General features: G+C 39.4%; 1 protein-coding gene across 2 annotated transcripts in view; it reads left to right on the plus strand.

The window, feature by feature from the left end:
- DPH6 (diphthamine biosynthesis 6) overlaps nt 1-23387 on the plus strand; it is a 349689-nt gene that overhangs the window by 94376 nt on the left and 231926 nt on the right. For both annotated transcript variants that reach the window (XM_024200992.1, XM_024200991.1), the window contains exons 4-5: nt 5833-5906; nt 11860-11978. In XM_024200992.1, coding sequence (XP_024056760.1) covers nt 5833-5906; nt 11860-11978 — 193 coding nt within the window. The remainder of the gene's footprint in view (nt 1-5832; nt 5907-11859; nt 11979-23387) is intronic.

The following is a 23387-nucleotide window of genomic DNA, read 5'->3' on the forward strand; positions in this document are numbered from 1 at the left end:
TAAATAATATATAGAGGTGAAAAATAACAGACCTCAACCCTATTATTGCTCTGCAAATTTCTGTACACAGAGTCAATCCCTTAGCTCTCTCTAAAAGTGAAGAGTTTCGAAAAGTTCAATGAATAGAAGATTGTTGGGGTGGAATAGATCTGGACAAGGAGAAGAAGTCTGGAGATAAATGTGAGAAGGGAGGGATAGGGAGTAGAAACAAAAGTGAAACTGTTTGAGCAGCATATTCCAGAAGTCTTGAGGTCTTTCTGAGTGTAGCCTTCATTGATTTGAGATCTACCATACCATTCTCTGACTAGAAGGGAAAACCTATAATGGCAGCAGGCCGTAAAAGAGACCCAGTTTGGGAATAAGAACCATTCAAGAAATATATGTTTGCTGATGATGTTTTAAAGAAAATCACACCAGTGAACTGGTGGAAGTCACTTAAGCACTTGGATTCAGAGACTGTTGACGTGATTATCTCACTTTAAACAGCAGTAGCTTCTTTTGCCAGTGTAGAAAGAATATTTTCTTCCTTTGGACTAATTCATTCCAAATTGAGAAATCATTTGGGACCTGAAAAAGCAGGAAAGCTTGTTTTTCTTTTCCAGATTTTGAACAAACAGGAAAATGAAGGTGAAGATGACTGAGTTAGCTGCAAAAGCCAATATTTTAAGTTTCTCATGTTGACCGACTTGAATGTTTAACTAAATTCAGAAATTCATATGCTTGTTTTGTTAAAATATTATATGTTTGTTGTTGAAGAAAAAAATCCAGAATACATAACTTTGTTGTTTTAGTTAAATAAAACAATTTAAATGTCTGTCTGGTGATGTTCTCCTCCTAATATAGCATGGCAAGAAAATCCTCCAAATTAATGGTTATTAATGATTAACCTGTTGAATTGGAGATAGTTCACCTTCCAATGACTTCATAAATATCTGTTTCAATTACCTTTGATAAATGAAATAACCAAACAATCATTCATTTTCTGCTATAGCTGTAAAACTAATCTGAAAAGTTTTCAAAATAAATCACTTTAAAAATGTTTAGTGTATACCGTTTAAAAATGAAACCTACATCTATCTCTGAGTTGTGAAGAAAATGTATTAAGGTTATAACAACCAACAAGAATGCACTTTTATGTAGAAATCCACGATTAAATCTTATCCACCCTGCTTCTTAGAGACTCTCAAAGTGATGTTCTCTAACAATTGACCAGATAAATATGACACTGTGGGACTTAAATTAATATTTTTAATTTGCTCTGATTACAAATAAAAAGATCTTGGGATTTATATAACTACAAATCTGAGATCTGAAAGTAAATCTCTTCTTTTTCTGGTTCATATATCATCACTAGTAAAAGGTTTTATGGCCCCAAATTTGCCCTCATTCACATTTATGCAACACCATTGCCTTTAACATAGTTAACAATTCTGTTGATGTTACATGAGATCAGTTCACTTTCTCTTAGCTAAGTTGTTTTTCAGGGATCACTATAGTGAGCAGATATGACTTTGAACACACATAGGGATTCGATTTGTTGAGGGAAAAGATGCAGTTGTAGTAATTTTTCTAATATCTGAACTTTAAAGTTTAGTAAACTTTTCTTGATCTCTTATATTGATAATCTTAGTATTTTCAGACTCAGTCCCATGTCTGACTAAGCAGGTCGTATACTCCCAGTTTATTTACAGCACGTTTTCTGACAGCCTTATAATTCCTCACACTGTACAGTTTGTACAGTGCCTAACACAAGGGGGTCCTGGTCCATGACTAGGACTCCTAGATGCTACGGTAATACTGTACTACTTCTTCTAATGGTACAGAAACGTGGTTACCTTGAAACGTCTGTCATCAATAATCCAAAATGTATTCTATTATTCTATAAGGCACTAGTAACTGCTTAAATGTTTCCATTACTAGTAGTCTGCTGTATTGGATTAAGGGAAATATATGCTATTGTGTACTTTCATACAGAACAACATGTTGGAGATTGGCAAACATGGAAATAAAATGTTCATTATTGGGATTGTATTAAATGTTTTGGAAGACAGTTGAGAATAAATCTCCTGATGTGACGTGATACAGGAAAATTGTAAAGGTTCTATACCTGAAAATCCCAAGTTCTGGATGAATATTTGTTTCTACAGTGTTCTTGCTTATATTTTATGCCTTCATTGGCACTATATAATTACAGAAAAACTGATAAAGGTGAAACAAAACAGTGACGAGCCAAGAGTAAATTCAGCCAGAATATAAAGTCAATAGCATGTTGTTGTGCAGTTTTGCCATATTGTAGAGAGCAAGTCAGGTCTAAATACATCTCAGTGGCTGGGTCAGAAGTAGAAATACACAGTAATTAGAATGAGGATGATAGTGTGTCATTCATTCATTCGTAGTGATAATAATTAACAGTTAGAAGTCATGCTTTGGACTGATATTTTCTTTGCTTTCTAGACCTAATGCCTAAAATGTGATGGCAAAGCCTTAGTTTATTGTAAATATTTTTATTTTTGGAGTTTCTGTTTTCAGTTAAAAACATGGTACTCTTAGAAATGGTCACTGAAAACTTTAAGAATATTAATGAAAATGGAAAACTCTCACTTCACAACATACGATGATTTTCATAAAATAATGACACATGCATAAACAGAAAATCTGGTTGTAAATGTGGTAATGCGCAACATGAATTATAGTGGCATCATTCACATTTTGTTCAATGGGTCATTGATCTATTAATACTCCTTGGATGTGTATAAGGCATAAGCATGAAGGCTAAGTGAACTTAAATCTTTTGAGAAGTGCATTAATATACTTAAACTTCAATACTTATTCCATGGTTAGCCTAATTTATAACTAAGTAATGCTAATGCGAAGCATATACCATTTACATAAAATGCAAATATACAGAATAATACTTAGCTGCTGTACCTAACAAAGTTGTTATGGGGATAATTATATAGTTTTATAAAGTGCTTTGAACCTGACTGTGCTATATACAGTAAGTAGGATTGCCAGCTTTCTAATTGCACAAAACGAAACACCCCCACCCCTTCCCAAGGCCCCTGCCCCACCCTTCTCCGAGGCCCCGCCCCGCTTGCTCCATCCCCGTCCCTCCATCGCTCGCTCTCCCCCACCCTCACTCACTTTCGCTGGGCTGGGGCAGGGGGTTGGGGAGCGAGAGGGGGCTCTGGCTGGGGGTGCGGGCACGAGGGTGGGGCCGGGGATGAGGGTATTGGGGTGCGGGAGAGGGCTCTGGGCTGGGGCAGGGGGTTGGGGTATGGGGGGTATGGGCTCTGGACAGGGGGTGCGGGCTCCAGGTGGGGCCAGAAATTAGGGGTTCACGGTGTGGGAGAGGGCTCCCAGCTGGGGCAGGGGACTGGAGTGTGGACTCCGGCTTGGGGGATGGGCTCTGGGGATGAAGGGTTTGGGGTACAGGAAGGGACTGGGGCAGGGTGTTGGGAGTTTGGGTGTGGGAGGAACTCCGGGGGTGAGGCAGGGGGTTGGAGTGGAGGAGGGGGTGCGGCGTCCTGGCGGTGCTTACTGCGGTTCCCAGCCAATGGTCATGTTTCCTGCCAATGGGAGCTGCAGAGCTGGCTCTCGGGGCGGGGGGGCAGCGCGTGGAGCCTCCCTGGCCGCACATGTGCCTAGGGGCTGCAGGGACCTGGTGGCCGCTTCTGGGAGCCCTGCAGCGCTAGGGCAGGGAGCCTGCCTTAGCCCCGGCTCCCGCTGCGCCGCCGACCATACTTTTTACGGCCCGGTCAGCAGTGGCGACTGGAGCCGCCAGGGTTCCTTTTCGACCGGGCATTCTGGTCCAAAACTGGACGGCTGGCAACCCTATATATAAGCGCTACTAGTATTACTAAGAGCAGTACAAGTATCTCACATATCAAAGACAAACAGAACAAAGAAATACTTGAGAAAAGCTTTCAAATGTATAGTATACACGTTAAATAGACCCAACAAGGCTCCCTGGAAAAGTATGAAAAGAATTCTATTCAGAGACAATTCTGCTTAGCTTGATCTTAGCTTGATTACTCTTTTTCTTTTTCTTTTTAAATATAATAACGGACTGGGTGGGCAAGGGAAGTGCAATGGATGTAATTTATCTGTATTTTTAAACGTCCTTTGACTTAGTATCGTACAGAAATCTCAAAGAGAAGCAGGAGGAGTATTGTCTGGATAATAATATCAATGGATAATGAACTGCTGACAGATAAGATATCATAACTTATTATCAATAGTATTACTTAAGAATGTGCAGAGACATCAAGTGGAATCCCACATAGAGCTTGGTATTGAGATCAGTATTATTCAACATTCATTAATGACCTGAAGGAGAATGTAAATTCAACAGTGATCAAATTTGCAGATGATACAGCTAGGAGTTATGACAAATAGAATGGATTTTCAATCAAAAATACAGTTGGATATGAACAACTTGGGAATTTGGTTGGACTGGTATGAGATGAGAATTAATGTAAAGAAATATAAAATAATACACTAAGGAAAGGATAATGCAGCACAGGGAATTGTTATCTAAAAATAGTTATGAAGCAAGTGACTTGGGGGGTAATACTGATAAGGAACTGACTATGAGTTTTCAATTGAATGTCATGACAAAAAAGATCAATTTCATTCTGAGATACATATGTGGATAGGTATATAGATGAAAGTTTTGTGAGAAAGTCTTGCTGCAAACTTCAGAGGATTGGTACAAGACAGTGCAACCTCAGAGGAGAAATTACACCGTAAAACCATGATCAGCCATGGCAGGAAAACTAATTCAGCTCAAGTGAGTTTTATTGGGTGAAAATTTAGGAAAAAGAATGCTACTTCTGTTCCAGTATATTGGTTCTGATTTGAACTCAAGATAAAAAAACAAAAAACAGATGCTTCCCATGAATCATTTAAAAAGTACATTCATTTTAAAATGTAATGTTTCTACTATATTTGCAAAAAAAGAATATCAGCTTAAGTAATTAAAAACAGAAACAATGATCATATGGGAAAACAACCCAGAAAATCTGTTTTATAACAGAAGCTATCAAAGTCAACAGTTGCTCACAGTTACCACAGATATCTACTGTTCTGTGTATGGGAAAAACATCATAATCTCACACTCCACTCTGTCATAAACGTTGGCAAATCGTGTTTAATGGTGATCACTGTATCTTGATAAGATTTGTTTGTTGATGGAATGATTTTCCTTAGGGTGACAGAGACCTGTTTTAAGGAAAAGTAGTAACTGGCTGTATAGTTTTTCCCAGGTTGCAGAGGTTCATTGTTGTGGCATAGGACCTTGTGTGGGAGAAGAGCAAAGAATTTAAAGTAGAGAAAAATCATTAGGAATCCTCAGAGACTTTCTCTGTGGTGCAAAACATCCCAGCATAGATTGTAGGAGGGAGGAACATAATAAGCCTTCATTTGTGCTTCTAGGGGCAAAATGGCAAATCCTGCCTTTCTCCTGTTGGAATGAAGGGTACCAGGCATAATGGAACCAGAGCAGCTATACTGAATGGTGGTAGGAATTTTAGGAACAGGGAGCAGGGTAGGGTCTGATGCTTTGCAGACACACTGGACATTTCCTTTGTAGAGTAGTGGTACTAAGGTAGCAGAGTACTGTTCCCTCTGAGGTTGGAGTAGTATCCACGGAGCAGATCGGCCTCGCAGCCTACTCTTTTTTTTTTTTTTTTTTAAATACTAGGTACTGAGAAAAGGATCCATCCTTTCTGGTTGGTTTTCAAAGTGAAGTACTATGTATTTCTGAATCTCCATTCTGCCGATGAGTATGTGCATTAACGTATCTGTATTCCTTTTTTTTTCCCCCCAAAGGACAAGGAAGGAGTGGAAGGTGTCTCTGTAGGAGCCATTCTTTCTGACTATCAACGAGTTCGAGTGGAAGATGTGTAAGAAAATATTCTTGAGAAGTTACTTATAAACTTAAAAAAGATTTTTTTGTCAGTGATGTGAACAAAACCAAAGAAAAGTCTGTAGTATAGAACAGAAACAGGTGCTTTTATTCCATTTTCTAAGATGCCTGATTCGTAAAACATACTAACCGAAAGCACTGTGCTTTTCTCTTTGTATGTATATCATCCATGTATACCAGTAGTGAAATTATAGTAGATGGATTTGATGGAGTCTATAGCAGGGGCAGGCAAACTTTTTGGCCTGAGGGCCGCATCGGGTTTCGTAAATTGTATGGAGGGCCGGTTAGGGGAGGGGGTTGTGGCCCGGCCCCCACTTCCTATCTGCCCCCCGGAACCCCTGCCCCATCCACACACCCCCTGCTCCCTGTCCCCTGACCGCCCCCGGACACCTGCTGCCCCATCCAACCCCTCCTCTCATTCCTGATGGCCCCCCCGGGACCCCTGCCCCATCCAACCACCCCGCTTCCTGTCCCCTGACTTCCCCCGGAACCCTTGCCCCTGCCACCCCATCCAACCCCCCTCCTTCCTGACTTCCCCCCTGGGACCTCTGCCCCCATTCAACACCCTGTTCCCTTCCCGACCCATATCCAGACCTCCGCCCCCTGACCACCACCCCGAACTACCCTGCCCTCTATCCAACCCCTCCCCGCTCCGTGCCCCCTTACTGCGCTGCCTGGAGCACCGGTGCCAGGAGGCGCTACAGCCGCGCCACCCGGCTGGAGCCGGGCCATGCTGCCACCGTTGCCACCATGCAGCACAGAGCACTGGGTCAGGCCGGGCTCTGCAGCTGCGCTGCCCCAGGAGCTCACAGCCCCGCCGTCCAGTGCGTTGCGCTGGCGGCGGAGCGAGCGAGCTGAGGCTGTGGGGGAGGGGGAATAGCAAGGGAGGGGCGGGGGTGAGCCTCCCGGGCCAGGAGCTCGGGGGCTGGGCAGGACAGTCCTGCGGGCCGTAGTTTGCCCACCTCTGTTCTACAGGCTTCTTTTTGTCTAATCCTGGATCCATTGAAATTGTTGAGAGTTTTGGCATTGATACAACGGGAGAGGTATTGGGCCATTTACTTCCACTGACCTTTCTCAGTTTCAGCTGGAGGATCCAGTAGTCCAAGGGAACAATAGATTCACTGCTCAATTCCAAAATCTAGAATTGACCAAAATAATCTGGTGGTCACCAGTTGACATTTTTCAACTGAAATTTCCATTAAGGACAGGAAATAAAGATTACCAGAACCATAATAAATATAACTTTGACCCACAAGAATCTGAAAACAAAGATATATTGTAGAACATACAAAGCTCATCCACTGATTCATCATACTTTCCCCAAAACCAGCTGAATCTAGCATCTCCTGAAAGATGATCAGGAATTAATAGAAAAAGCACCATAGCTTTTTCAATTAATAAAATAGATGTGACACCTGATATTGGCTGTACTCCCATTACTTCCTTTTGAAGACAAGCCAAAACTTACCAAAGTCTGTCACAGAAGAAGTTTGTTTAATAATAATTATAAAAAAATCATTAAGCATCAGCTTGCATTTCTCATTTGTAGTGGGAAGATTCTTTTAATGTGGGTGTACCATACTCCCTCTTCTGAGAGTTTCAACAAAGATTGAATGTATCAAGATACACTTGCAAATATACACACCCTAGCAACATGCAGAAGACTTTTTGTGCTTTGTTGGGCTTTTAGAAAGTCTATTTTCAAATACAACTCTTGGAGCTTTGGAAACCTTAACATGAGGCTCAGAGTTTCAGGTGGAGTGAGGGGTAGGATTTAGGTCAAAATGTCTGCCTCCATGGCTGCAGAGAAATCAAATGCTAGCTCTTCCCTGGTTAAATTTAGGTTAATGAAAAATCATTGATATGCTAAAGTGCAGTTAGTATAATCCATTTAGTCGCACAGCTTGTCCTATGCATCCATGTCATCCTGGGTGGTGAATACTAGTGGGCTAGTTGTGATTGTCAGTGCCTCTATTAGGGAGGGAAGGCTGCCAACTTCTCTTAGAGAATCTGTGGTGTGTCCTATACACAAGAAAACACTACTTGATGCTCACCGTGTTTTCAGTATGCTTATGGCACTCAGCGCAGTTATTCCTGATCCAGCCAGTGTCTGAGGGAGACTTAGGCCTGGTCCACACTAACCCCCCACTTTGAACTAAGGTTCGCAACTTCAGCTACGCTAATAACGTAGCTGAAGTCGAAGTACCTTAGTTCGAACTTACCGCGGGTCCAGACGTGGCAGGCAGGCTCCCCCGTCGATGCAGCGTACTCCTATCGCCGAGCTGGAGTACCGGCTTCGACGGCGAGCACTTCCGGGATCGATCCGGGATCGATTTCTCGCGTCTAGAGAAGACGCGATAAATCGATCCCAGAAGATCGATTGCTTACCGCCGGACCCGGAGGTAAGTATAGACCTACCCTTAGTATGCATGAGAACTGGTTGGCTGAAGCTCAGATGGGATAAGAATGACGTGATTCAGGTAGATTGGGGGAAGCAATTGGATGAGATATCCAGATTGATAGTCCAGTGAAGGAGGTGAGTTGCTGCCATATATTACATGGGTTCTCAATCTATGGGTTGTGCTAGCTCCCCGGCTGCTGTTGGATGATGATACAGCAAAGCATCCAGGATGCTTTTTACCATTTGAGTCTGACCAGGAGACTGCAACCATTTCTTTTGGGTGAGGACCTAGCTATTATGATCTGTGCCTTTGCCGCCTAAAGACTGGATTACTGCAATACACTTTACATGAGGATATACTTTAGGTCAAACCAGAAATTTAAGCTAGTGCAGAATGCATCTATTAAATAGTGCTCTGAGGTTGCAGCATGTGTCACCAGTGCTGCATAATGTGGATGGCTATATAGTGCGTTCCATATTGAATTTAAGGTGTTAGTTTTGATTTATTAAGCCCTAAATGATGTGGTACTTTTCTACCTGAGAGTCTTCTCATACCATACGGCCACAGTTGCTGAGACACTCAGTGAAAGTACTTGAATCTCCCTTAATTTGGCTGGTGAGAGGGCCTTCCCCATGCAGGGCCCTCAGCTTTGGAGCAAGCTTCTTTACTAGTCTGAAATATGCTGGGTATGTTGGCCTTTGGGGCATGGTGCAAGGTGCATCTATTTGTATGAGCTTCTGCAGAGGTAGACTTTTCAGGGGAATCAGATATGTGGGTGGTAAAGTTAATTCTGTGTTCCTCAGGTTGTTTAAATTTTTGTTTTTGTAATTCATGGGAGGAATGCCTAGAGCCTTGGATAGGGGCCTCTTTTTATTTTTATGAATTTAAATAAATACAATTCTAGTGGTTTCATGACTAACTCACAAGTAGGATGGTTTAAAAAAAAAGTTCTAGGGAGACATTCCTTTTTGCAAACCAGAGAAAAATAAGAACTGCATTACATTCCTATAAAAATCACTATTTATTAATAATACAGACTTCATGAAGATCATCCAATTTTCCTTCCTCTTGAAGGAGGAACTGGGAGTTTAGGATACCTAAGTCTATGTATAAGTACTCAGTGTGAATGCTTGACTTATACAAACTAAGTAGTATTTTCCCCTGTCATAAGATAATTTAAGGAAATTTTAAAAGCTAAAGAAATTCTAAGAAAAACAGAGTATAGAATTCTGACTCCACATTCAATCTGGGAATATCAGAATCCTTATCTGTCCAGTACATAATATAATAACCTATTTGTGAAGCCCACAACATTTTAAAATTAAAAATCCTATACTCCACTCTATATCTGTGTCAGTCAAATTAGATCATTAAATAATTGCTTGCTAAACCCTCTAAACAAACTGCAATACCATATACATAAATATGCTAATAATATTGCTCTAAAAGTTTTAAATCATTTGGAACAGAGTGTTATTGTCCTTAATAATCAAGGAACACCCCAAAAAAATTAGGAGTGAAGATTATCTTCTAAGGTGAGAATCAGTTTGGGGCAATCAGAGTTCATCTTGTAGAAAATATTTTGTACAATAAATATTTGTGAGTAGATTATAGTTTGAAACTTTCACATGGTGTAGATTCATAAGGATGTTTCTTCCTTCGTTTTATATTTTCACCCTTTATAGTTAGGCATATCAGTAAGATGACTCTGTTTCATTTTACCTATTCCATGTTTTGGAAAATTCAGTGAAAGCATTTGAGCAACTTACTTTGCATTGAGGCCTAGATTTTCAGAATGGGTTCAAACTCCATATTTAGGCACTTATAGGAGGGGAGGAATATGAATTTATTAACTTAACTTTGGGCCTCTAAATGTTGGTGTTTATTAATGGTGTTTAACTATTAAAAAAAAAGAGAGAACCTATTCAGGCCAAAATAATTAAACAATCTCAAATCCACTCCAAAACAACAACCAACCAAAAATGACTACTCTGTATTTGAACGCTTTAGAGGCTGTTTCGTTCGTTTTGCCCTCACCAATGGTTTATATGCAGGTTGCTGAAAATTACAGAGAAAAGCAATAGAACCTTGCTAGTTATACACCTTAATCTAGCAGAAAATATCCCAACTTCCCAGAAAATATGTAATAGTAATTACATTGCTAAATTGCTAAGACTTTTCTTTTCTTTTTTTTTTTTTTTAGTAAAAGAAACTATAGAACAGTTAGGCCAAGTTTTTAAAAACTGAGGGTGGGATTTTTTTCAGGAGAGCTCATTGTTGACCTTTACATTGAAGTCAATCATCACTTTCAGAGTTAGGTAAATGCTGAATTCTTTTGAGGATGCGACATGGGGTGCCTAAATTTAGTATTCTAAATCCATATTTAGGTACCTGATTCTCAAAGTTGCCAAGCGCTCAGCAGCTGCCTTTTACTTTGCTGCTGGGTGCTCAGCATCTTAAAAATCAGACCACTTATTTAGATGCCTAAATATTCAGGTGCAAAACTCTAGGCAGACAAGTTGGCTAACATAATATATTTTATTGGACCAAATTCTGTTGGTGAAAAAGACAAAATTTTGAGCTATAAAGAGCTTTTCTTCAGGTCCTCAATTCTAGGCACACATTTAAAAATAATATTAATTCTTCTAATACGCGGTCACATGTGTTAAATAATTGAAACTATGATAATTGACAAAATAAGTCTATTTTGTATGTAATTTGAGTAGTTCCATTGTTTTAATAGGACTGCTCATGTGAGTAAGGTTATCCACTTGTTTGTGTTTGCCAGGTTTGGGCCGTAATGGACATTTCCCTTGCTTTACTTTTGTTTTTATCCACTTTCTCACTAATTCACAAAATTTACTAATTTGCAATGGGTCGCTCCCTGTCAGTAGTGTGAATTAGTGATCATCTAATGTGATAAATACAAATGCAATTTAAAGAGTGTATAGCAAACCAACATTTACAAGTGTAAGTACAGCAGGTGAAACTAGTCTTCTTGGGTTGGTATTTTGTATCTCTGATACAGATTCTGTACTCATTCCATATATGGCAATCCAGTTGATCCCAATGTATAACAAATTCAGAATATGCAGTGGCGATCTGCTCTGTGCATTCCACAGATAAGCAATGTTGTCCTTAATATTGTGGACAGAAATATACCATCTTCTGGATTTATATGGGGTTATGTATATGAAGTTTTGGGGCTTAATTTTGCCCTTGTTTGTACTTATGTTACCAGTGTAACATTATTAACATCAGTGATTTATACAGGTATAATTAAAATCAGAATCAGGTTGTTTAGTTTTCTTTTTTCATACAGTACACACACACACTGTACTCTGTAAAAGATAACATGTTTTTAATACATTCATTATGATAAAATATTGAAGGTTTAAAAAACATACACGTTTAATAGTAGGACACCCAAGAAATGTGTTACGTTTATTGTTGAACACATTTTTCCGTGTAAAAGAGCATAATATTTGGAATTCACCCAATGATTTGTCTTTATTTTTCTTTAAAAAGGTGTAAGAGGCTTAATCTGCAGCCTTTAGCTTACCTTTGGCGTCGAAACCAGGAAGCTTTGCTCAAAGAAATGATATCATCTAACATTCAAGCCATCATCATAAAAGTAGCAGCTTTTGGTAGGTATCCAGATTATGAACAGTGCTGTATGTTAACACTTTGGTAAACTTAATTTATTAATGAGCAACTGCAAAAGCATAGCAAGGAAAAAGAAGACAAAAACTCTGTTTTGTAATTTAAGGTGAGAAATGGTAATATGAAGAGGTGAAGAAGGATAGATTTTAAAATGAGTATTGCCAGAATATGACAATATGTCTGAACAATTAATGGAACCTATAAATAATACATAATGTACACAATAGATTTTTGTAGCTTAGTCATTAAATTCCTTCAGTTATTCCCCCCCCCCAACACAGTATACATACATATATAATGCAATGGTCCACAGTACTATAATTTATAGGGAATACAAATTGATGGCAAGAGATGGGTTCAGAATTATAAAATATCACAAAAAGATTTAACAAAGAATTAACAAATGAACATCCAACATTTATATTGGGACTTAAAGAACTTGTATAGCAGCAGTCTTTAAATTTGTGAAGCTGATAGCACACACTAGGTGGTGTTCACTGATATTTTTTAAAGAATGACAGTTATAGTTTAGTTGTTTGAGTAAATCAGAGTTCAAAATCAACATATCCTTTGACTTTCATTGGCAATGGCTTTTATATTGAAGCAAGCCATTACAAAAGATGCCCTGAATGTTTGCAAAGACAAAAGATGTACCCTAGTGGACTATTAAAGAAAGCTTTATTGAGTGGCATGTGTTCTGTAACCATACAGAAGCAGATGAGAACCTTATTAATGGCACAATACATCATTTCCAAATTATAGCACTCGAAGCAATTTTTAATGTAAAAGTATCGGATTAGGGTTTAAGAATAAAAGTGACAAAACCCCCTTTTTCTTTTGGGGTCACTAGGGTTTTGTGGGTCATTAGACCAAAGAATGGCTAGTATAATAGAAGAGTCAGTTCTACATGGGTGAATAAAAATATATATCTGATAAATTGTGTCGTATAACTTTGGTGTGTGACAGGTCTTACATTCAGCATATATGTGATACTTTCACATTGTGTCTAATGCCTTTTTCTACTTCTTTAAATACCCTTTTTTTAAAACAAAGGGGTAATATTGTGGTGTAATATTGTTTAAGAGTTATGTAGAATAACTTTAGTTGTTTATTCATAGCCTGGCTTGAAACTACTATCACTTTTTAAAAAAAAATCTTTTTTATTTATTTATTTTCTTTGTTGAAGTCCTTTCAGCTACAGCTGGGTTTCCCTTGTCACAACCCTTTAGTTTTACAGCACTTACTAGTATGGTCTCATTTCATTGTTCTCAGTGGATCTTTCAGTGCTGTTAACATTATTAAAATGACTAGAAACACAAAACTTTGTCATTCACTCTCAGTTTACATGAGATGTTCCCATTTTTACTAGCATTTTCTCCTCTGGTGGGGGTGATTGGGTACAATATATAGGAATTAACTGCCTCACTTCCTCTCTGTCTTTAAATAAAGAAAAAAGCTCAAGATCTTTTATTTAAAAGAAAGAAAGTTTCCAGCTCATGTACAGCAAACAGAGAAGGGATGTTGCTTATATTTTTACAGCACTTATCTCAGTGTGAGACAAAAGAATAAGATTAACTAATATGCTTTTTCAGAACTAAGTACTTGTACGTCACCAACTGAACTTTGTTTCATTTGCTTTGCTCATAAGCAGCTCTCTTGAACTGTATGACAATTCAGTACTTCTTACAAATTGTTTAGAACCAAAATAATTTTTAGTTTATAAACCAAAATCCATTTAAAAAGTGGTAAGTGATTCAAAAAGTGACTTCAGGGGTGACATCGTTGGTGACCTGTATCATCCCTGAAGCAAGATAAACTTGTCTTTTGTATCTCAGACGCTTTTAAAAAGTTAGAATTGACTGGTTAGTGCACAAAGAATGCTTTGTGGAGTGTTCATTTAAAGAGCAAATACCGTAAATAGTTGTAGATAGTAATTAGATAGAAAATCACTGCTGCCTTTATTTTTTTTGTTGTTAAGGAAAAAGAAAGATCTTATCAGACTCAATTTCTCACCTGCCTCAGGCAGTCATAATTAGATATAAGCAAATTTAATGGAGCTTGTGTGCTCTGGGGCCATTCTGCAATGCTTTAATAATTGCATGCTTTATTAAAGTAAGTTTAAGGTATGAAGGCTGTTTAACATATCAGGTGGCAAAGAAGCTAAAGATACAGGTTACCTACTTGCCTTTTAGTTTAATAATCAAAGGCGCTTTTAAGCCAAATTGCTATGAATGTATTTAAAATAACAGATTTAAAAGTCTGAGAGGTGATGCATTAGATGGTATACTGTACAGATGTTAAAACAACAAGCAAGTCAGGTAACTTGAGCTTGACATTCATCAGCATTGGCATGCCCGCACACCCTCCCGTGTCCTGTTTTCCATTAACTTAGTGCTAATTTTGGAAAGGTAAAAGGCTTTTTATGGTTTATGTAGACAGCACATAATTATACAAGTAAATGAGCATTAATTTAGTACATTTCCTTAAATCCACCTTTACAAATAGTTAGCCTTGCCAGCAGCAAGAGTTTTCCACCTTGGAATAGTGTGCTGCTCCAAATGATGGGAGACCAAGTATTTTCACTTATGTGCATCGGGAACACTGTTACCAGCACCATACATAATGTATCTTCATGTCCCTTCTGTTATATGTTAGTTTTGGTTTGTCCCAAGGCCAAAACTTAAAGTGAGTATGTTTCAGAGGTGCCAATAATAGGAGATAAACACCCAATAACTCTGAGCAGATTTGACTAGGAACAGCAGAAAATTGTTTAAACACATTTATTTCCAGCACCCTTTTTGTGGTGTTCAGAGCTGCCTACAAAACTGTAACTGTGATGAGCTTTTCCTTAAAGTATTTCCATTTTAGCAAATTTAAATGATACAGGTTAGCCAGTATTAGCTGAAAAATTACCACAAGATCCTGCTATATCAATTGTCCAAAGGAAGCAGATGAAACAGAGCATAATAAAGGGTCAGCATAATCATGAAAGGCCTGATTTTGATCCCCTCACTCACCCTAGACTTCAGTTAGATCATTTGTGGGTTAAAGTACTATTCAGCTTTAGTAACTGTGTCAGAATCTGTACCTAAGGGTATGGCTACACTTTCAGCTGTACAGCGCTGTGAGTTAAACCCGCCTTCTTACAGCTGAGTAGGGAAAGCGCTGCATTCTGTCCATACTGAAAGCTGCCAGCGCACTGGCGTGGCCACATTTGCAGCATTTGCAGCTGCATTGGGAGCGGTGCATTATGGGCAGCTATCCCAGCATTCAAGTGGCTGCAACGTGCTTTTCAAAAGGGTGCGGTGGGGTGGAGTGTGACAGGGGGGGAGAGAGAGTGAGTTTTTGGGGTGCTGAGAGTGTGTCAGCATGCTATTTTGTATGTTCACCCCCCCCTCTCCCCCTGCTTCTCACTCGGTCACTCAAAGCAAACAGCAAAATGTTTGCTTTTTCTCTCTGAAACGGAGCTTTGAAACTGCACTTCCACATTCCTGCAGCCGATCACAACAATGAGAAGAGTGGCCACTTGATAAGGGGATTATCCAGCGCAGTAAACTAACTCCTCATTCACACTGACACCCGGGAGTTGTAGCCAAGGCACAGCAAACGTTATTCCTCTCGGGGAGGTGGAGTGCCAGCAGTGCTGTAGCCAGGGAGATACAGCGCTGTACGTGCCTTGCCAGTGTGGACGGGGAGTGAGGTACAGCACTGTGGGAGGCTTTATTGCGCTGTAACTCACAAGTGTAGCCAAGGCCTAAATGATTCCCCGTATGTGCATATAATATGATTTCTCAAGTTAACTTAAGATCCCATCTGCAACAGGTCCTAAACTAAATTAGTTATGCCAGCACATCGGGCAGCATATTAGATGTACCTGTGATAGTTTACTTCCACTCCAGAGCAGTAGGGAGAGTACATCTTCAGGGATTCCCTCCACCTCCCAATATGATCTATCTCACCATCAAGGATAATATGAAGATAACATTTATATTTAGTCTGATTACAGACCACTTTGGTAGACTAGTTTATATGACCCGAGTCAAACGTTATCTGTAAGCCCTAACTACAATGATATATTAAATAACTGAATGATAAATTTGAGTTTTGTCTATATCATTTGAATTATTTTAATGTCTTATTTACAGTTAAATTGACTTAACTTCAGAGCTGTTAGCTTTTCCCAATATTTTAACAATAATCTTCTGAAAGTCTATTAATCTTCAATACATTTTATTAAGGACTAGTACAGATTGTTTGCTTGAGGATCCAAGAAAAAATGGCTTATTCAATATTTTCATCAAAATCAGAATTGCAAACCAAAATTTCTAGCTTTTATGAGATTAATATGTATTACTTCAGTCAGTTTATACATTGCAGTTCCTTCCTGTTCTCTTAAAGTATAATAATTATCCATTGTAAGATTAAACCTCTGAATAATAAATTGTTAGATCAAATAATAGAAGCATTTAGCTAAGAAGGCAAGTCTCTCAGCTTCCCATGGTAAATAATATTTCTTAATCCTAGCCCTTTTATTAGACCTTATAAAAGAAAATATATTGTAACTCTATTTATTTGTTTGGGAATAATGGAAGCAGAGAATATTGATTATTTATTTCCATTGCAGTATTGCACCAAAGGCAATCCTGGCCCCATTGAAGTCAATGGCAAAACTCCCATGGACTTCAGAGGAACTAGGATTTTTACCCGAAGTCTTTAGGAAAGACCCAATAGCTCCCATTTAGGTACATATATGGGAGTTTCTGGCTGTTGAACTGTTTTTGAAAATCTGCCTCATTCAGTTAAATGGGAACGGGGTTCTTTTAAAAATTGTGCTCCAGTTGTCATTTCTGAGTAGTTTTGAAAATCTGTTCCCTGAATCAGGATTGAGGGGCGGGGCTTCATGCTAGGTGCTGTCAGAACACAGTGGAAGACCGTCTCTTCCCCTAAAAATTTGCTGTCTGATTTTCCCAGACAATTTAAAGACATGATTTGACAAGTGAGTGTTAACAAACAAAAGGAAAGAGGAGGAGAAGGGGAACAGATAAAAAATCAATATAAGATCCCCTCATAGTCCTCCAGACTCCACTGTAAATACCAGCACTTTTTCACATTACATTAAAACTAAAGAACAGGATATTCTTTCTTAGCCAGTTAAGCTTATTTTGAGTTGTTTTTCCATTGCTTTTTCTGAGGTAGTCACTGGAGCTTTAATAGAGTTTCTGACAACATTTACAGCCTTTACTTTCAATGTTGTTTGTTTTTACTAATGGGAAAAATACTGCTTTCATTTATCATAATTTTAAATAGAAGATAAAATGGCAAATAATTTTCTTATGTATCACCAAGTACAAGATTTTAATGATTAACTATTCTCTTGGAAATAAGATAAGACATTCTCAAACATGGCCTTTAAACATCTGTTAAAAAGACCCTTCTTCAACAAAGTTAGCCTAAATGATTTTCTTACGCACAAATCTGAAGGCTTGTAACTCGTTTTTATGATTGTATTCGTTGTACCATTGACACAATTGGTAAATCAAGTGGATGCCTGGCATGCACTTTAGGAATGGCTATCATGTTACTCCTTTTTTTTTTCCTCCTTAAAAACCTTGTTTGTTTCCTAACCAGCACATACTATAGTAATTACATTTTTGAGCAAAGCTTCCATAATCTGCTCATACCCTATGGAATGTAAATGTATTTGACCTTTTTGCTTCAGACATGTTTCCTTAATGCATTTGTGTGCTGAATTCAGGTAGCCATACAACTCACATTATTTAACAATAACAAAAAAGAAAGAAAGCTCTCTGTCACTTGTTTGTCCTGTACTATCAGAGGGGTCATGGCTCTTGTGGCACCAGGAGCCATTTTGCCCTATTGCAGATATTCCCATTCCATACATAGGGCTCAGAATGGAAAATGAAAAGGTGGTTGTGGGAGTAGGAGGCAAAAACACAGTCAAAGCTAGCAAGGGATTCAAGGATGATGTGATGAGAAAAAGAGTTGATAAGTGGGGAGAGATAAGCTGTGAAGGGCCTTGAAGGGAAGGAGAAACTTGATTCAAAGAGAGGGGGTGACATGAGATATCTGAGAGGGAGGCTGAGATGTCCAAAAGGCAGGTTGAATGGAAGGAGACAGGCAAGGGATAAAAAGGTAGATTTTTGAGTCATCACCACAGAGATGGTAGTTGAAACCAAATGAACAGATGAGATCATCCAAGGAAAGGATGAAATGGGAGAAAGGGGCTACATATGGAGCATTGTTAGTCCACTCCAGAGAAAGAGAAAGGGAGCTACTGAAAGAGATGCTAAAAATAATGATCAGAGAAGTTTGAAATGGAAAAGGAGACATTGGAGTCACAAAGGCTCAGGTAAACAAAGATTGTCAAGGAGAGAATGATGGAGATAATCAAAAGCAGCAGAGAAGTTAGAGTATGAAGGAAGCGAGGTCCTGGATTTAGCCTTCATGCTTTTAGTGAGAGCAGTTTCAGTGGACTGAAGGGGCAGAGGCAGTACTGGAAGGGATCTGGGATGAAGTTGGAGGAGAGGCATTTGAGGTATCAGTTGTAGATGTTGTACTCTATGAGTTTGGAGGTGAAGGGAGGCAGTGCTAGGAGAGGATACTGTTGTGGACTAGGAAAGGCTTTTGAGGATGGGATAGATTGGGGGAGGGATAGCTCAGTGGTTTGAGCATTGGCCTGCTAAACCCAGGGTTCTGAGTTCAATCCTTGAGGGGGCCACCTAGGGATCTGGGGCAAAATCAGTACTTGGTCCTGCTAGTGAAGGCAGGGGGCTGGACGCAATGACCTTTTGGGGTCCCTACCAGTTCTAGGAGATAGGATAAATTTAAAAAATTAAATTAAAAGATCAGAACATTCTTTAATTGTGAGAAGATGGAGTCAAAAGAGAGTGAGAGGGTCAAGTCAGGAAGAAAGATGGTTACTGGGGCAGGTGGAAGGATAATGGAGGAGAATAGCCAAGAAACCTTATACCAAAAAGTTTGTAGACTTCATTTCATTCCACACCTTGGGTTTTGTAGTTGACCATTTGTGCCTCAGTGAGAGTGACTGTGCGCTCAGCACTTGGGAAAGTCAGCTCACTTATTTTAGGTGCTAAAATGTAGATTTAGTAGCCTGACTTTTGGTTCCTATTTTTGGAATTATTGGCCTGTGTTAATAGAGAGACAGGTATTGACCTGTATTCTGGAGACAGGTAACCAGAGACCTCCTGGTCACACAGTGTCTGTCTGTAGATATTTTACTAGAGGAATTGATAACTCTTAGGCAGAGATGGGTAAAACAAAGGTAGCTGATACATATACAGTCTCCCTCTTCCCAGTTCTGGTGCCTAGCACCTCAACAACCGCAGGCTGCTGGAAGGAGGAATTGTAGGGAAAGTCTTGCTCTCAGCCCCTGCAATACTAGGCTGGAGCATGTTCAGTCGCTCTGTGAAGATGGTGCATGCGCAGTCCAGTTGGTATATATACTCTGTGAGGGGATGGAGCACCTCTGAGCAGTTTGTATCTTCAGAGAATTTATCTGCCAACCTCTAACAAGTCTCTACTAAGCATGTGCAAACTGATTTTTCACAGGTTTATAATTTGGGTGGGTTTTCCTAGGGATAGTAAAAGGAACATCCTTAACAGTTGGGTAACATCTACTCCCCTTACCCCTGCCAAATTTTAAGTTCCTGCTCCAAAGTATAGAAATGCTAGAACTTCTCAGTGAAACAATTGTAAGAATTTTTTTAATATGGGGGCTGGGCCGGGCCGGGCCGGTTTGTTTACTTGCCGCGTCACATCCTTCGTTTTACCCACATTAAAGTCTTGTGCTGTCTGCGGCTTCCTGCAGCCCCCATTGGCCTGGAGTGGCGAACCGTGGCCAGTGGGAGCTGCGATCGGCCGAACCTGCGGACTCGGCAGGTAAACAAACTGGCCCAGCCCGCCAGGGGGCTTACCCTGGCAGGCCGTGTGCCAAACGTTGCCGATCCCTGGTATAGACTTTAATTACATGATCACATACTGTTTTTTCCACAGACCCGCTGCCTCATTCAGAGTACAGGATAGACTTGCTCTAAGGATGAATGAGGGTTTTGTTGTCTATTTGGCTCATTTGTTGCAGATATTGGAATGTGTGTAGTAACTAAGGCAGAGAACTGCAGGAAGAGAAAGAACATTTTCATGGTTAAAGTAATTTAATGCTGCTCTGGAGAACTGTATGGTCTCTCTGCCTCTGCCACAGAGTTCCTGTGTGATGCTCGGCAAGTCAGTTAAACCTGATTCTTTACAGGGAGTCACTAATGGAGTGTTCATCGGTTTCTTGGAGCCTGGTGTCTGATTTGCAAAAGTGCTAAGCACTCAACTGCAACTGAAGTCAAAGGGAGCTAGCTGAACTTATAAAGTGCTATATAATGCTAAGTACTCTGAAAAAACGGGTCATAGGTGTCTCAAATACGACATCCCAAATTAATGGATACTTTTGACTTTACGGTGCCTCAGTTCCCCATCTGTAAAATTGGAATAATGCCACCCTCTCACCTCACAGGGGTGTTGTGAAAATCAATTAATAGATGTTTGTGAATCATAGTGATGAGCACCATAGAAAAACTCAGTAAATTAATAATTCTGCCTTCAGAGTAGGGTTCAATATATAAACCTTGGGGTCACACACTGAACAATTAGGATAAACAAAATATTGAATAACTGCTCATTAAGAGACTCCATCCTGTGCACTGAATGAGGCAAGGATCTTGTGGAAAAAATATAATCATGAAATTAAAGAGTTTATCATAATGCACAAGGGACCGAATTAAGATGGAACAGGCGGCCTTAATTCTGACATTTCCTAACTTTTGAACACTTGCCTTTGCAACTGAATATTCTTTTAACATAGTTTTTGTGAGTAATATTATATTATCGACAGCACAGGTAGTGCAGTTTATAGTTATAGTTTCCATTATAAGACTTTGCTTTCAGTTGTGTAGGAGAAAAACAAGTTTTTACTTTTTGGGGTTAAAGCAACAAGCCAGAGGCAGTTTATTTTGAGCAACTGCAGTTAGTCGGGAGAGTACACACGGGCACAGTTTTTCCTTTCGAGGTAGGTTTTTGTTAGATAAACAATTAAGGCAAGCATTTATGTCTGTTTTCCTTACTGGCTCCCAATTGCAGCCTCCCTGCTTAGAGTCCCAGTATCCTTGTCTAAATATTCCCAACTTCCCCTCAACCCCTTCCCAGCTTTAGTCCCAGACTCCTTGCCCAGCCAGTCCCAGTTTTATTCCCTTGCCACCCTCCCCAGTCCCAATCTTGACAGATAGAGTCCAAATCTACTCCTTTCCCTTCCCTCTGTATTAAAATAAGGGAGCTTCCTACTCCTGGTGTCATCATTGAGAGCACAGAAGATACAGGCTCACTGCTCTCAGTTTCATTGCCCAGCACAGAGCAGCTATTACACTGAAAGTCAGAATGAGCATGGTCAGTTGCTCTGTGGAGATGACACATGCACAGTCTGGTCAGCACTAGGAGCTCAGAGAACCTTGAGCATGGTCAGTGCAATCTTTGCAGATTTTAATTGCTAAAATTGAAGAACTTTATACTGAGCACGTGCAAATTGTGACTTTCAAAAAGCTTATACATTGGATTTGGATGAATTTTCACAGAGCTGGCAAAAGGCATGTCTCTGATACAATGGCCTCTCCTCTGCCAAATTTAAAATCACTGCTCCAAGGCATGAGGGTGCTAGAACATTTCAAAGAAAAGAATGACAGAATTTTTTTACATAGGGAAAATTACTTCATTTTTCCCAACCTTGTTCTCTGACATGTACAAACTGTTTTGGCTGAAATTTCAGGAAAAAAAAAGAACGTAGATTGAGGCAGACACCCAGCGTGGAGTCCTTGCCAAACAGTTAAAGGTTGCCAAAGTTATAAACATCTGAAAACGGGAGGTCTTATAATGGGAAATGTCAGACAATCTTAATAATAGGTAGTACTACCAGCCCCACCAGTCAGAAGTTCTTTTAAGGTTTTAGTCAGCTTTTGTGATGACTGAGTAAAACTGATTATACTACCAATATACAAGTTTTTGTGTTAACCATATTTTCCCAACCTGCTTCCTGATGAGCTGCAGCATGTACTGTATTGAATTTTGTTTTGTGTGATGGGAGCACAGGAAATGGATGACATAGAGTTACCCAGTACTAAATACATTTTCCCTACAACCTTTTTCCAAACCATAAAAATTTTAATGCTTTAAAAAATATTTTCCTGAAAAAATGTTGTTTTGTCAGTTGATGAAACAATCAAAAAATTCTTCAAAGAGTTACACTTTTTAGAGAGATTTCCTTTACCTACATGGTCAGGCTAAATTGGCTTTGAAATCTTAGATGTAACTGGAACAAAATTAGCTTTGATATTCCAAAGACTCATTAGAGAGTAAAGATAAAATTCAGTCTGTTAATATGAAGAGTTTTAGGATCTTTTACCAGCTAGAATTCTGAAATTTGATATCAGATTTTATTCTAGTTAAGAAATATTTGATTAACTTTTGAAAAGCTTCTTTAGAACTGGATTAACCTGGAAAGTATAAAGCAGAACTGGCCTGGAAGAGGACAGTTATATATATAGCTTGACCACCTATCATTAGAAGGGTTCTGGAATCTCTACGTTCAGCCTTGGCATAATTCTAACACTTGGGTACATTATCCCGTAGAAAAGCACAGTCGAATTAAGTTTATTAAACTATATTATACAATAATTAAAAAAGAATCAAGGTGGAAGATATATTTTAATGGATCTAACATATTCTTGCACCTTCCCCCTTTATATATATTTACAAAAATTCAACATTTTAAAAAAGTTAATATTTTCGGAAATTAAATGTCAGGGAATCCATCCCAGTAGCCATTGTTACACAGTCTTTCATTATATATCAACTTGCCCACATTATACCACCCAACTAATGTTAACTTTATCTATATATAAAATGATGGGGTCTAAATTAGCTGTTACCACTCAAGAAAGAGATCTTGGAGTCATTGTGGATAGTTCTCTGAAAACATCCACTCAATGTGCAGCGGCAGTCAAAAAAGCGAACGGAATGTTGGGAATCATTAAGAAAGGAATAGATAATAAGACAGAAAATATCATATTGCCTCTATATAAATCCATGGTACGTCCACATCTTGAATACTGCATGCAGATGTGGTCGCCCCATGTCAAAAAGATATATTTTAATTGGAAAAGGTTCAGAAAAGGGCAACAAAAATGATTAGGGGTATGGAATGGCTGCCTTTAGCGGGGTGGTCACCCACTCCAGCCCTGAGGGGGTAGAAGCAGCCCGGGGAAAGGGCTGTCCCGGGGAGTCAATAGGTGCGGCTGATTGGGGAACCAGGCCACAGC

This window comes from Terrapene carolina, unplaced genomic scaffold (assembly GCF_002925995.2).
Source record: "Terrapene carolina triunguis isolate 2854851 unplaced genomic scaffold, T_m_triunguis-2.0 Scaffold96, whole genome shotgun sequence".
Taxonomy (NCBI): Eukaryota; Metazoa; Chordata; order Testudines; family Emydidae; genus Terrapene; species Terrapene triunguis.